At 48.9% G+C, this 13893-nt stretch overlaps 1 protein-coding gene across 1 annotated transcript in view; it reads left to right on the forward strand.

Moving 5' to 3' along the window:
• The first annotated feature begins 204 nt into the window (after positions 1-204).
• TGFB1I1 (transforming growth factor beta 1 induced transcript 1) overlaps positions 205-13893 on the forward strand; it is a 179241-nt gene continuing 165552 nt past the window's right edge. Inside the window, exon 1 of the mRNA XM_078652690.1 lies at positions 205-497. Coding sequence (XP_078508816.1) covers positions 485-497 — 13 coding nt within the window. The 5' untranslated portion in view covers positions 205-484. The remainder of the gene's footprint in view (positions 498-13893) is intronic.

Raw genomic sequence — 13893 nt, forward strand, 5'->3', positions numbered from 1 at the left:
GTGGTCCCTCTGGCGGGATGTCTGCGCTCCCGTGCGCACGGGCGTCCGTGTTTCCTCTGGGTGGGGCTCGGTGCCGGCCCTCTGTTTATGCTCGGGGTGGGCGCCGGGCCCCTTCGCCCCATCCCTCACGCTCCGCGCGTCGAGGGCTCTTCCCTTAAATGGTGACCGAGGCTGAAGAATGTGAGACGTCAGAGAGCAGGGCTGGAGCAGAGAGGGGCGCAGGGGCCGAGGCACACCCACTCGGAGGGACAGACTGCCAGGGGCCGGGGAGCGCACCCCGCCAGCTGCAGAGACGCCCGACGGGAGCCCCGGGCGGGGGGACCTCGGCATCCATCCAGGGTCAGCGGACAGACACCCCAGCAACCGGGGGAGGGACCGACAGCGCCGGAGACACAGACCCCCGGGGTGGAGGACACACCCAGGGCCGAGGGAGAGGACTTGGGAGAAGAGACGCCAGCTGCGGGAGAGGCACATCTGGAGCAGGATGGAGGATCTGGGTAAGAGAGGGAGCGGGAGGGCGAGTCGAGACTGAGCGCGCCTGGGGAGGAGGGAGGTGAGACCGCGGAGGAGAGCCAGGGAGAGAGAGACGCCAGCAGAGGGGAGCAGAGAGCAGGGGCAGCACAGGCGAGAGAAGAGAGCGTGGAGTCAGAGGAGAGAAGAGAGTGTGGAGTCAGAGGAGAGAAGAGAGTGTGGAGTCAGAGGGGAGAAGAGAGTGTGGAGTCAGAGGAGAGAAGAGAGTGTGGAGTCAGAGGAGAGAAGAGAGTGTGGAGTCAGAGGAGAGAAGAGAGTGTGGAGTCAGAGGAGAGAAGAGAGCGTGGAGTCAGAGGAGAGAAGAGAGTGTGGAGTCAGAGGAGAGAAGAGAGTGTGGAGTCAGAGGGGAGAAGAGAGTGTGGAGTCAGAGGAGAGAAGAGAGTGTGGAGTCAGAGGAGAGAAGAGAGTGTGGAGTCAGAGGAGAGAAGAGAGTGTGGAGTCAGAGGAGAGAAGAGAGTGTGGAGTCAGAGAGGAGAAGAGAAGAGAGTGTGGAGTCAGAGGAGAGAAGAGAGTGTGGAGTCAGAGGAGAGAAGAGAGTGTGGAGTCAGAGGAGAGAAGAGAGTGTGGAGTCAGAGGAGAGAAGAGAGTGTGGAGTCAGAGGAGAGAAGAGAGTGTGGAGTCAGAGGGGAGAAGAGAGTGTGGAGTCAGAGGAGAGAAGAGAGTGTGGAGTCAGAGGAGAGAAGAGAGTGTGGAGTCAGAGAGGAGAAGAGAAGAGAGTGTGGAGTCAGAGGAGAGAAGAGAGTGTGGAGTCAGAGGGGAGAAGAGAGTGTGGAGTCAGAGGAGAGAAGAGAGTGTGGAGTCAGAGGAGAGAAGAGAGTGTGGAGTCAGAGGAGAGAAGAGAGTGTGGAGTCAGAGGAGAGAAGAGAGTGTGGAGTCAGAGGAGAGAAGAGAGTGTGGAGTCAGAGGAGAGAAGAGAGTGTGGAGTCAGAGGGGAGAAGAGAGTGTGGAGTCAGAGGAGAGAAGAGAGTGTGGAGTCAGAGGAGAGAAGAGAGTGTGGAGTCAGAGAGGAGAAGAGAAGAGAGTGTGGAGTCAGAGGAGAGAAGAGAGTGTGGAGTCAGAGGGGAGAAGAGAGTGTGGAGTCAGAGGGGAGAAGAGAGTGTGGAGTCAGAGGAGAGAAGAGAGTGTGGAGTCAGAGGAGAGAAGAGAGTGTGGAGTCAGAGGAGAGAAGAGAGTGTGGAGTCAGAGGAGAGAAGAGAGTGTGGAGTCAGAGGAGAGAAGAGAGTGTGGAGTCAGAGGAGAGAAGAGAGTGTGGAGTCAGAGGAGAGAAGAGAGTGTGGAGTCAGAGGAGAGAAGAGAGTGTGGAGTCAGAGGAGAGAAGAGAGTGTGGAGTCAGAGGAGAGAAGAGAGTGTGGAAGAGAGTGTGGAGTCAGAGGGAGAGACGCCAGCAGAGGGGAGCAGAGAGCAGGGGCAGCACAAGCTAGACGGGCAGGGAGAGAGTGTATGGAGTGCGGACAGGAGAGAGGGTCCCAGGACAGAGGGTGCCAGGACAGAGTTCAGGAGCGGCGAAGAATGGCCGTGGCACACAGCAAAACGTAGGGAGAGGGACACGAGAGAGGGGGAGGCTGAGGAAAAGGGGACATGTGCCGGTTGGCGGCAGAGGGAGAGCGGACTCCGGGTTTAGGGACCCGGTGGACGGAGGTGGCGGTGAGGGAGCGCAGATGGAGGGCGGGGTATGGAGAGTAGTGAGGGGCAGAGCTGTGGATAACGGGCACAGAGGGCTGGGGTGTAATCCAGGAGCGGGCGTCGCTGTGCAAGGCTGACGCTGTTTAGGGGCGGGAAGGTCTGTGGGGTTTGCTAAGGCGCGGAGATGGCTATGATTATGGGGTTTCCCTTCCCATTTATGGCGTTGGACTGGTGACGGGGAATGGAAATGCTGGTGCGGATTGAGTATCCCCATGGGGTGGGTGGGGGTGGTTAGGACTCGGAGGAGGGGTGCACTTTTGTTACCTGTGGTGTGTTCACTTGTAAATAGGGATTAGCTATAGTTATTGTATCTGGTAGGGTTGTGGGGCTGGCTATGGGGTGGCCGAGGCTGTTTCGGTGAGCTATGCTATTGGGCAATGGGTATGGATATGGGTGGGCTACAGGATTATTTCTAATTTGGGGCTTGAATATAGTCTGGGCTATGTGCTTTAGATATGGTTTGGGGCCCGATATGGTTATGCAAGCCGAGGATATTGTTGTGCTATTGGATACGTCATGAGGCAGTTGAATACGGTTGTAAGTCAGTCGGAGATGGTTATAAGGCACTGGGGTATGTTGTAGGGTTCAATATGACACGAAGGGCTGGATGTGGCACAATGGTGGTGGAGGATACGATTTTGGGAAGCTGGCTATAGGTATGGGTTTGTGGTTTCACATTGTGATAAAGGTTGGTTGTGGAACGGGGTAGGGTTGCATATAATTAGAGTGAGTATACGGCTATGGGGAGCTGGATGCAGTTTTGGGGTTTAGATAATGTTGTGAGGGCTGAGTACTCTCCTTAAGTTATGGACATAATATTGGTGGGGGTTGATATGGTTGGGGGCTGGTTATGGATGTATGACGTTACAACGCATACTTTTACAACGCCTACCTTTACATCGCATTTTTTACAACGCATACCATTACAACGCATAATGCTTTTGGGCGCTGGATAGTGAATAGTTTAATATACTATTCCAACTCCAGTCCCCGTGGACACTAGGGAAGGTTATTGGATAGTAAATTAACCTATTCCCTATCCTAGAGCGCCCCAAGCGCTATGCGTTGTAATAGTTTGCGTTGTAAAAGTTTCGTTGTAAACGCTGTTCACCGCTGGTTATGGATATTAGGCTTGGGTATGGTTTTTGAGGTTGTAGATTGCATGCGGTAGAATATGGGCATCTCATAGACTTTTGAGAGTTTGGCTGACTTATCGCAGCTGGAGATGGTTACGCCATAGGCCACGTAGGCCACGCGGACGAGTGTTGTCTAAGGAAGTGGAGGTTGCATCCATTGTTCCAGATTCTAAAGTTATAAGGCTTGGAAGCAGCTACTGAGGATGGCTATTGTTGTGGGGTTCAATGCTGGAATGATGGCTGGATAAGATTTTGGGTGTGCTGATGATGGCCTGCTTGCTGATGCCCATGACAGCGGTAATGTGGTCGAGTATACCAATAGACATTGGTATGGATATATGCTTGATTCACTTCTGGTTCATTCATAGGGTTATCTGGGTTTGATATGGTTGGGGAAAGGACATTGGCTGTGGTGGGTTGATGTGGCTTGGCGTGTCCGCATGGTTGGTCTGTCTAGGGGGGCCGAATACGATGGCGGCTTGTGCCCGAGTGTGGATACTGCTGAGATGGGCTTTGGTGTGATTTGGGTTGGGTATCTTTATGGGGTGTCATAGAGGGGTGGGGATTGCATGCATGTTGGGTGGGTGGGGGCTGTTCGTGGGGTTTCATGTGATGACTGAGCTCGCTTTAGTGTTTGGGGGGTGGAGGAGGGGGGTGGCTGAGTGCTGTACAACTGCCTTCCCTTGGAGTTTTCATTATCCACCAGGAGGAAATGAGTCAGGGCTGGAGGGGAAGGGGGCGGGGTCAGGAGGAGGCGCACCCGCAGGCTGCCCCCCCCTTCTCTCTGCCAAAGAGATTAGAAGACATGGGACCCAACCAGAGCATCGGCAGTGAGCACCGAGGCTGCTCGGTCACGTCTGTCACACACAGACCCGTCGCATGTGGCGCACTTACGCCTGTCAGACAATACACGTGCCCATAGATCATGCACGTGACACGTGGACCACTAATGTATTTAATGCAGTGAGCGCGTTTCCCGGCGGCTCTCACATCACTGGCCCCCTTCCTGGGTTTCTAGAACCAAGCCCCCTCCCTACCTACAGTCTTACCTCCCGTTATGCCCCTTCCCTCCAGAGCTCCACGCGTTCGCCCCTTTCCACCCGTCACATGTTTATTTCCGGCCCCCGTGCTCCCTCTCTCTGCCCTGTCACTCTCTCCCTTCCTGTCCTGTTCTCCCGCTCGGGTTCTTGGCTCGGCCCCACGCCTTGTCTTGCCCGCCGCCTGTTTCCTGTAGTTTGGTGGTTTTTGGCCTAATCTGCACATTTTCTGCTTCTCGTTTCCATGTGTTTCCAATAAAACATTCCAGGAACCGAGGGCGGGAGGCAGGATGAGACGCCCCTTCTGAAAGACAAAGACAGCCCCTTCAGTGGAGCGGCGGCGGGGCCCCTCCTGAGAGGTAATAACCTCCAGAGAGAGACCGTTTCTACCCCGAAAGAGACCGCCACCAGAAGAGAGACAGCGGACTGACCATAGCAGGCACCGGGCAATCCCCCGGTGCGCCGCACGGGTGGGGCCGGTTTTGGGCCCCTGGGGGCCGTTTTTGTTACAGGGCCGTACCAAAATCGGCCAAAAACCGGCCCCGCACAGAGCTCGGCGGCACCCCCAACCCCCCGAGTGGGGAGGGGGTTGGGGCGGCGGAGCACTTTGCCAGGGCCGGTTGTGGTTCCCAGTCCGCGAGGGCGATAGACATACCCAGTTTTAGTGGAGGACCCGGACAGGCTTGGGGAGAGCCGACACATGAGTCTGCATTACCCCGAGGGCCAAAGCAGGAGTCAGGCCATCAAAAGAAGTACATTAGGCACCAAGGGCCAGATGTAGGTAAATATCATTTACCGATTCTAAAATACCGAATTTTACCGAATCGGTATTTAAGAATTCGGTAATTTACCGATTCCTTAAATTACCGATTTGGTAAATTACCGAATCCTTAAATTAGGCCCCTACATCTCAAATGCCTAATACCGGTCGGTAACGGCCGAAATTCGGTAACTTCGGCCTTTACCCACCGGTATTAGGCTTCCTACATCTGGCCCAAATGTCTTGAAAAAATAAGAGAAAGACGTTAAAAAGAAACAAAAAATAGTTTTCAACATATGACACTGTTTCAGATAAGTAAGTACCTATGATTGTGTCACAATGGTAACAGAAGTTAACTGCAATATTTAAATATGTCTCATGTTTAAATATGTCGAGACATATTTAAACATTGCCCGTTCATAGAATAATTGTGAAAAATCTAAGATGGGCCAGGTTAATTTTATTCCTTTACTAGAGGGGGGATTAAACAGCTTGAAGACCACGGCTTGAGAGGCAGCCCCCCCTACCGTGAAAGGGAGACCTCCTTCTGATCTCCTGCTCTGAGCCGGATTTGGAACCATAAGTAGCACAGACAAACATTTTGAAACCATCCCTCTTCCATCCATTCGTTCCCCGATTTTGTCTTTCCCTCTTGTATCCTATCTCTCATCGTATCTCTCAGGCATCAGGTGGTGTTAGGCCTTTAAAACCAGCCTCAAAAGGCCCCAGCCCTCCGGGGAAATGCCCGGCGGAATAAAAGCCCTCTCCGGCCCTATTTACCATACGTCATCGGTTTACATGATTTCTGTTTTTTGTTGTTACTTGTTTGCCTTCGACATACCACCAACCATTGGATGTCTGATCACAAGCACCCTGTTGCTACTCCACAAAAGGTTTGTAGCACTTTACAAGAACTCTAAATAGATCAAATGCTGGAGGGTTCCCTCTTCCTGAGAGACACTCACCTCTTGAGAGTCAGTCAGAGACCGCTCCCTGCCAGCAGTAGTGTCACAGGCCCTGGCTCCATGTGTGCTGTTTCTGGAACAACAGGCACTTCCTTCCTTCCTCTCACTTTGACCTCAGTGAGGGCCTGGGAAAAGCAGTTGTAAGGACTGGGAAATGCCCATTCCTCCAGAGGCAAGCCACCATCCAGGCTGAGGTGTGAGAGGAAGCACGCGTGGGAGGGAAGGACTTCAGAGGAGAGCACTCCCCACTCACCTTCACCCCTGAAAAGGGACTTCCTGGTGTCTGAAGCTAGTGGAGTGAACGGTCCTTCTTTTTGCCTTTCCTGGTCCGATAAAAATGTTTCACCGCCTACAACATAGCAAAGAGTATGTGGGATCAGAAGGAAGGGGATGTATGACATTACAACGCATACTTTTACCACGCATGCCTTTACAACGCGGTTTTTACAATGCATGCCTTTACAACGCATAGTGCTTTGGGGCGCTGGATAGTGAATAGTTTAATTTACTATTCCAACTCCAGTCCCCGTGGATAGTAGGGAAGGTGTTGGATAGTAAATTAAACCTATTCCCTATCCTAGAGCGCCCCCCAGCGCAATGCGTTGTAATGATTTGCGTTGTAAAAGTTGCGTCGTAAAGGCACTGCGTGGTAAAAGTTGCGTTGTAAAGGATGTTTCCCGAAGGAAGGTGGTGTGCATGGGCGGAATGCGTCCACATGTGGTTGTGCTGGATTGAAGATAGGGTTTCCACTCTGTGGGCTCAACTTTAAGGCGGGGCTTTCATTGCAAGTGACGTTCCCCGATCCGCAGGAAGTGACATTGCAGGAAGTGGCATTGTATTATATTGGTCACTGTGAGGAAGCTTCTGCTCACATACCAGCGGGATTATGGGTGATGCTTAATGCAGTAGATAGGAGGCCTAGAGCCCGGAGATTTAGGGACTGGCTGTGAGAGAGGTGGCAATGCATGAAGGTGAGTTTTGGGTCATCGTCAAGAACTTTACTGCTGTTCAGATAACCATAAAAGTACACATCAAAACATATAGATACATCACAATATTTGCAGCTCATAAAAGTACAAAGTCCAATGGTATAACTGCTGAGTCAGTGAAGCATGACAATCCAGCAGTGTTAATTAGAATAAGACATAAAAAGAAAAAAAGCGTTAAACACTGGGCTAAAACAAGTTTGACTGATCAGCAAAGTCCTCAAAAAGGGTCCATGGAAAAAAGACCTCTAGAAATGGTTCGCTATGCTATCCAGTAAAAAAAGCTTTCTGAGCTAGCGAAAAAGCAGAACTACACTATAAGCTTAAAGTAAAGTGCTACGTTATAGCTCAAATCAATTGACAATCAGCTGTTTCATTGTGGTAACTTCATGCGACTACAGATGTTTAAAGTGCTCTGTGCTTTAAAAAAAGACCTCAAAATCAATATGTAACACCTCTCCCTGATCGTATGTGCCAAACTGACTGCTGGTATTTTGAGATCGAAATGATAATGCAGCTCTTGTTGTCTGACTTGCATATTCTCCGTGCATTATGTCGATCCTTAATCCTAAGGGAGCGACAAATGGGGCAAACCACTGACCACTCTGTTTCACATAAGCACTACAAAAATTAGCAAATGCTCTTCATTCTCTTCTGCCTGGCAACCCATAGGGCAGACATTTGTTACATTATAATTTTTAGTCCATGAACGTGTCAAAGAGGCAAGCGAAACTATATCCCTAGCCTGAATTTAATAAACAAGGCGGGGGATTAGCGTAATCCATGAAGTTTTCACAGTGGAATTCGCACTTAAAAGCCAAAAAAAATTGGAAAGTCTACCTCCCTTATGGCAAAAAACACAGTTGATGGACAGAATGTAGAACAATGTCATACATTCACCCCAGTACAAGGATCTGGGCCTAAATCCATCGTTTTTTTGCACTCCACACCACCCTGGGTTAGACACTGGCTATATGCAAATCAGCATGTAGCCAGGACACCAGAACAGACCTTACCTTGACTATCTGGCCATCGGGCAGAGCAGAGCCGTGAGGGAAACGGCGGAAATTATCCCGGGAGGCACCGGACGGACGGGACCACAATCCCCAGCAGCCCCTGGGGCACCAGCGCGCCCGTGACGTGCAGGAAGCGCCCGGAGGCGCTGGTAAAAGGCTGACCCCCACGAGACCAGGGGGGACAGCAGAACAGACCTTACCTTGACTATCTGGCCATCGGGCAGAGCAGAGCCGTGAGGGAAACGGCGGAAATTATCCCGGGAGGCACCGGACGGACGGGACCACAATCCCCAGCAGCCCCTGGGGCACCAGCGCGCCCGTGACGTGCAGGAAGCGCCCGGAGGCGCTGGTAAAAGGCTGACCCCCACGAGACCAGGGGGGACACCAGAACAGACCTTACCTTGACTATCTGGCCATCGGGCAGAGCAGAGCCGTGAGGGAAACGGCGGAAATTATCCCGGGAGGCACCGGACGGACGGGACCACAATCCCCAGCAGCCCCTGGGGCACCAGCGCGCCCGTGACGTGCAGGAAGCGCCCGGAGGCGCTGGTAAAAGGCTGACACCCCCCTCGCCCCCGCGAGTCGCGCGCGGGCGCGCCCGGAGCTAAGCCCGGGCAAAGGGCGGGCCCTCTGTGGCCCTCCGTTGACCGAGGAGCCGGGCCGGGGCCATACCCTTTACGTCCCTCTATCCATCATTCGAGCAGCTTCTTAATATGTGAGTGAGAACTTGTTATTTGTCTTTTATACTTCTCGTATTAAGCCAGCATTCAACCATCAGCCACTATGACTACTAAAGTGGTTACTATGGACAATTTCCTTATAAAGAAGGTAGCGCAAATTAACAGTAACAGGAGGGCTTCACTGGGTTTGGAACACTCACCTATTATTACTACTGTACCAGAACTCCTAGTAACTGTTTCTGATAACCCTGTGGCTATGGAACACTCAGTCCCTGCAGGCAAAGTAACCATTGTAACAGCTATGGTCCATGCAGGCCAGTCTGATGAAAATTTTTGTGCTCCAGTTCCCACAGTATTGGCTATATCATCAGCTACAGGAATAAATGATCGTGCAACTAAAAAATCCCCTAGAAAATTTAAGAAAGCCCGAGTGAGACGGAGGGGGAAGCAAAGTAAGGCAAGTTATAAAATAACACAAGGAGGGGGGAGTGTGCCTGAAACTGCACCTCTACTTCTTGAGTTGAGATCCTCAAACCTGGGAGGAGTGGGGGATGCTATTTCACAGAGTCGACCCACAGATTCTGTGATGCTTATTGACTGTTTACAATCAGGGATTATAGACAATACTGATAATTTTCCCCTTGATCCTACTACAATGAGTAAGCTTCTTTTGTCCAGTACGCCAACTAGCTTATCTCTACCAGATTCATTTACAGGGAATGATAATGGAAGGTTATCAGGATCTCCAAAAATGCCCACTGAGGCATCTTTTAGGTCTTCCATTTCACCGCCCACTATAAGAACAAGTAAAAAAAGGGGGGGTGAACCACTGTGTAACCGACCTCAGAAGATAAGGAAAGGGGTAGTTCAGTCCCCACAGTCACATACTGGTCAAATCCCATTAGGTGAAGAGGCCATGTTGGCCAAAATCTTAGAATTAATTAGGGGTGTGTTGCAACCGATTTTGGATAAGACCGACTTGATGTCCACACATTTGGACATCATAGAGAAAAAGGTTGAACAGAATTCCCTCCTTTTACATGAACTAATAAAAGGCCCGGAAAATCTAAGACGAATCCCACAGTTAAGACTAACCCTCCTGCAAAATCTAACGCTGTAATGCCCCCTATAACATCTGCTCCTATTACTCCAGTAATTAAGATATCAGCACCCGTGTTTAAAAAAAGGAAATTAGTCCAAGAAAAGGGTAGAGTGGGTAGCCCAACGACTGTGCCATCAACTCCCACATTGCAACCGCCTGCTATTCAGCTGGCGGCCCCACTAACTAAAGAACAAACTCAAAAACCTGGGGGATCCCAAAATCAGGGAGGCAGAAAAGACCCTTTAACAACTAACCCGAGAAATAAGAATCCACCAACTATTGCCTTAGAAAAAACGAGCCATACAATAGACTTACCCCCAGATTGTGCCCCTTTTGTCATTGTAATGGCAGGGGTTCCAGAGCTACCTACAGGTAAATGGGAAGATCACGTTGCCTTACGGAACAAGGTTACATTCTGGCTCCGAGACAACAGACCGTTGCCTGCATCCATCAATGGAGAAATCGTAAGTGTAAGGCGTGCCCATTGGGTGGGAGTCAGACCTAAGGACAGAATGGGTGATGTAATAGTCATCAATTTCAAGGATTATAGGGCCGTGAGGCACATTGGAGATTGGTTCGATGCCAGTAGCAGCGATGCCATCTCCACACATCTTTTATCCTATTTCTATCCCTACGCACCATCAAAAGACAATAATAAACAGGGTTGGAATAGGCAGCTATTTAAGAAAACATCACACCGACAGCGGGGTTTTAGAAAAGTGGGACCATGGGATATGCCCGGTTTAATGGGGCCACCACCGTTGAGGGGTTATCCTCTTTATGTAAATGCTCAGGACCCCCATATTCATATGCAAAGCTCGGAGGAGTTTTATCCCAGATACCAGGTATTAGATTATCAATACCCCCCTATAAATAGCCAATATCCACTACATCCTGAGCCCAACCTCCTGCAGGGGAGGCCATGGTATAATAAAGAGTTCCACCTGTCCATGTACAATTTACCTATCCAAAATCGTTTCCAGATTTTTAATGGGCTGGACGGGGTGGATTGACAACAAGCTCAGACATCTCAAAAAAATTTGGCTGGGAATAAGTTTTATCCTTTAGTTTTTTACCCCTTTATTAAGGATATAGTTCCCCTTAAAAGTACTGAGACTTTGAGCGGGATTCCCCAAGATTTGCCAACTTTACAAAAGACCCCTAATACTAACAGCTTATTACCATGTAACAGTAATATCCAATAACAGATGCAATCCCCCACAGTTGATATCATTATTAGGGGTGGGGAACAGGCAGGTGAAGGCCTGACCCAGAAAGAGAATGATCTATGCACACTGTTGTTTTGGAATATAGCAGGGTTTAGGCAAAAAATCACAAATCCGGCATGGGAGTCAGTAATAAATGGTCAGAATATAGTGGCTTTGCAAGAAACCTGGATACAGGAATCAATCCATGTAAGTGGCTATAGAACCTTCTTTACACCAGCTGTTGGAGGTCATTTTGGAAGAGCTAAGGGTGGGTTGACAACGCTTGTTTCAAATCAACTTAAAATTAAACAAGCTCACTGCCATTTAAGTTCTTGCTATTTCCAAATTATAACCTTACGGAATTATAAAGGAGCTGTGGTGCTAATTATTAATTTTTATAACAATGTCCCGAGAGATGATATTCTGGTTGTAATGAAGCAGCTTAAAGATGAAATTCAGTTAGAGGTAGACAGAAATGAAAGGGACCTGATAATCATATGGGGGGGGATTTTAATTGTTCATTATGTACTAAAAGGAATCAGGGCCTATGTGGCCTAATGACTGAGAGAGACATGTACTTGACACACTTTGATCATACCCTGATGGGGGACTTACTAAATGAATTATTATTCATGTTTGACTTGGGGTTTGCCAATGAATCTGCCCCAGAACCTACACCCTTTGTTCCGACTTTTGTTGGTAGAGGCTCATCGACAACTATTGATTTTATTATCACTTCCAGTAACCTCAATCATAGACTCCTGGGGGTTACGAATATCCAATTACCCATAAGTGACCACCTTCCACAATCTCTTAAGGTAGTAGATTTGTTCCCAGACCCATCGACGGCCGCGCCTCTAGCAGAGACAGCGGTTGATGTTGTCCTTGGGAGACAAAATGGGTACACACTTAAATGGAGTAAAGTAATCCCCACAACCTTTTTTGAGAAACTCTGGGAGGTGTGCTCAAATGGTTTTAGGATTTGCCTAAGTGATAATTCCACTAAAGATCAAATTATTGAGCACTTTGGAACAATAGCTGCAAATATAAAAAGTAGCCTAAGGGTGGAGGCAAAACGCAGAGGCAAGGGGCCTAAGAGCTGGTTTAATACTGTATGTACAAGGGCTTTGAAAAATTTAAAACAGGCAGTACACAGATGCCCTAAGGATAAAAATGAAATAAGAGAGTGTAGGAATACATATACTCAGGCCCTGAAAGCAAGGAAAACCGCATTAAATAAGGAGGCATTAGATTCCCTTTGTGAGGCCTCGCAATCTAAAGATTCCGCTGCATTTTGGAAAGCAGTTAATACTCCTTTCCCCTATGAAACCCACACGGCGCGAATCGAGATTGCAATAGATGAGGATAAATGGGTAGACCATTTTTCAAATCTTTATAAGGCACAGGAAGACATCCATGTTGGGGGTATTAACTCTAGCCCGGATGTACAACAGAGTTACAACCTGGTTACGACAATTGATGAAGTGCTCTTAGCCCTGGGATCAACTAAATGCGGTAAGGCTGCCGGACCTGATGGGATTCCGGCAGATCTATTTAAAGCTAATATTGAAATTTGGGGGCCAATGTTAGTACAACTTTTTAATGCAGCTCTCTCATTGGGCCTGAAAGAATCCTGGTTCACCTCAGTCATTGTCCCGATCTACAAGAAGGGGGATAGGAACAGCTGTGCCTGTTACAGACCAATCTCCCTTCTTGATTCCTCAGTAAAAATTTTAGGACGTGTTGTGTTGGCAAGACTCTAAAGCTGGGCAGAGGAAAATGATATTATTAGTGATTTGCAATTTGGTTTCCAAAAAGGGATTGGTACAATTGAGCAAGGGTTAAACCTAATGCTCTTGCAGCATAAATATATAAGGATAAAATCCGAACGCTTGTATTTTACTTTTGTCGATCTCTCTTCAGCGTTCGATTGTGTATCACACTCTAAATTGTGGAATATAATGAAAGGTTTGGGAGTGGATAATAACATTATCTGTTTTTTGAGGGAACTCTACAGTGGAGCTACAGCCTCTGTTCGTTACGGCAGGGGGGGAGAATGCTCCAGACAATTTAGCATAGGTCGCGGAGTGCGGCAAGGTTGCGTATTGGCACCTTTTTTATTTCTTCTTTATATCAATGGGCTCGAGCGTCACCTGCTGCAGGAGTGTAGGGATATGCCCAGGGTGGGGAGGAGGGAAATCCCTGCGCTCATGTATGCGGATGACGCAGTACTCATGGCACGCACCCCTCGTGCTCTACAAAAACTAGTAGTTAGCTTTGAGAAATTTATGTTGAACCTGGATCTACTAGTTAACTGTAGTAAGACTTTCTCAATGAATTGCGGCCTAAAACCAGGTAAATCAATGAAGCGTATTGTTTTAAATAATGTCCCGCTGGATAACACCCCAACCTTTTCTTATTTGGGCATTTTATTCCATGAGTCAGGCTCCTGGACAAGCGCTATTAAGGCTAGAACTCTTTTATTTATGAAAACGATCATGGCCTTACAGAATTTTGTTAGGAAACTGGGCAGGAAGCCGATAAAAGAAATGTTAACCATCTATAAAGCTACATGCTTGTCTGTGGCTATGTATGGCTCAGGTCTGTGGGGATATGCAAATGTTGATCAAATCCAGCTGGTAGAGAACAAATTTCTGAGGGGAGTTCTAGCAGTCCCACAGTGTGCAGCCACATTTAATTGTCACGCTGAACTTGGCCAACCCTACATAACGGACATTATCAGAATTCAACCTATCCTATTGTGGCATAGGGTATGGACTACTAACGAA

The sequence above is a fragment of the Lissotriton helveticus genome, chromosome 7 (genome assembly GCF_964261635.1).
Source record: "Lissotriton helveticus chromosome 7, aLisHel1.1, whole genome shotgun sequence".
Taxonomy (NCBI): domain Eukaryota; kingdom Metazoa; phylum Chordata; class Amphibia; order Caudata; family Salamandridae; genus Lissotriton; species Lissotriton helveticus.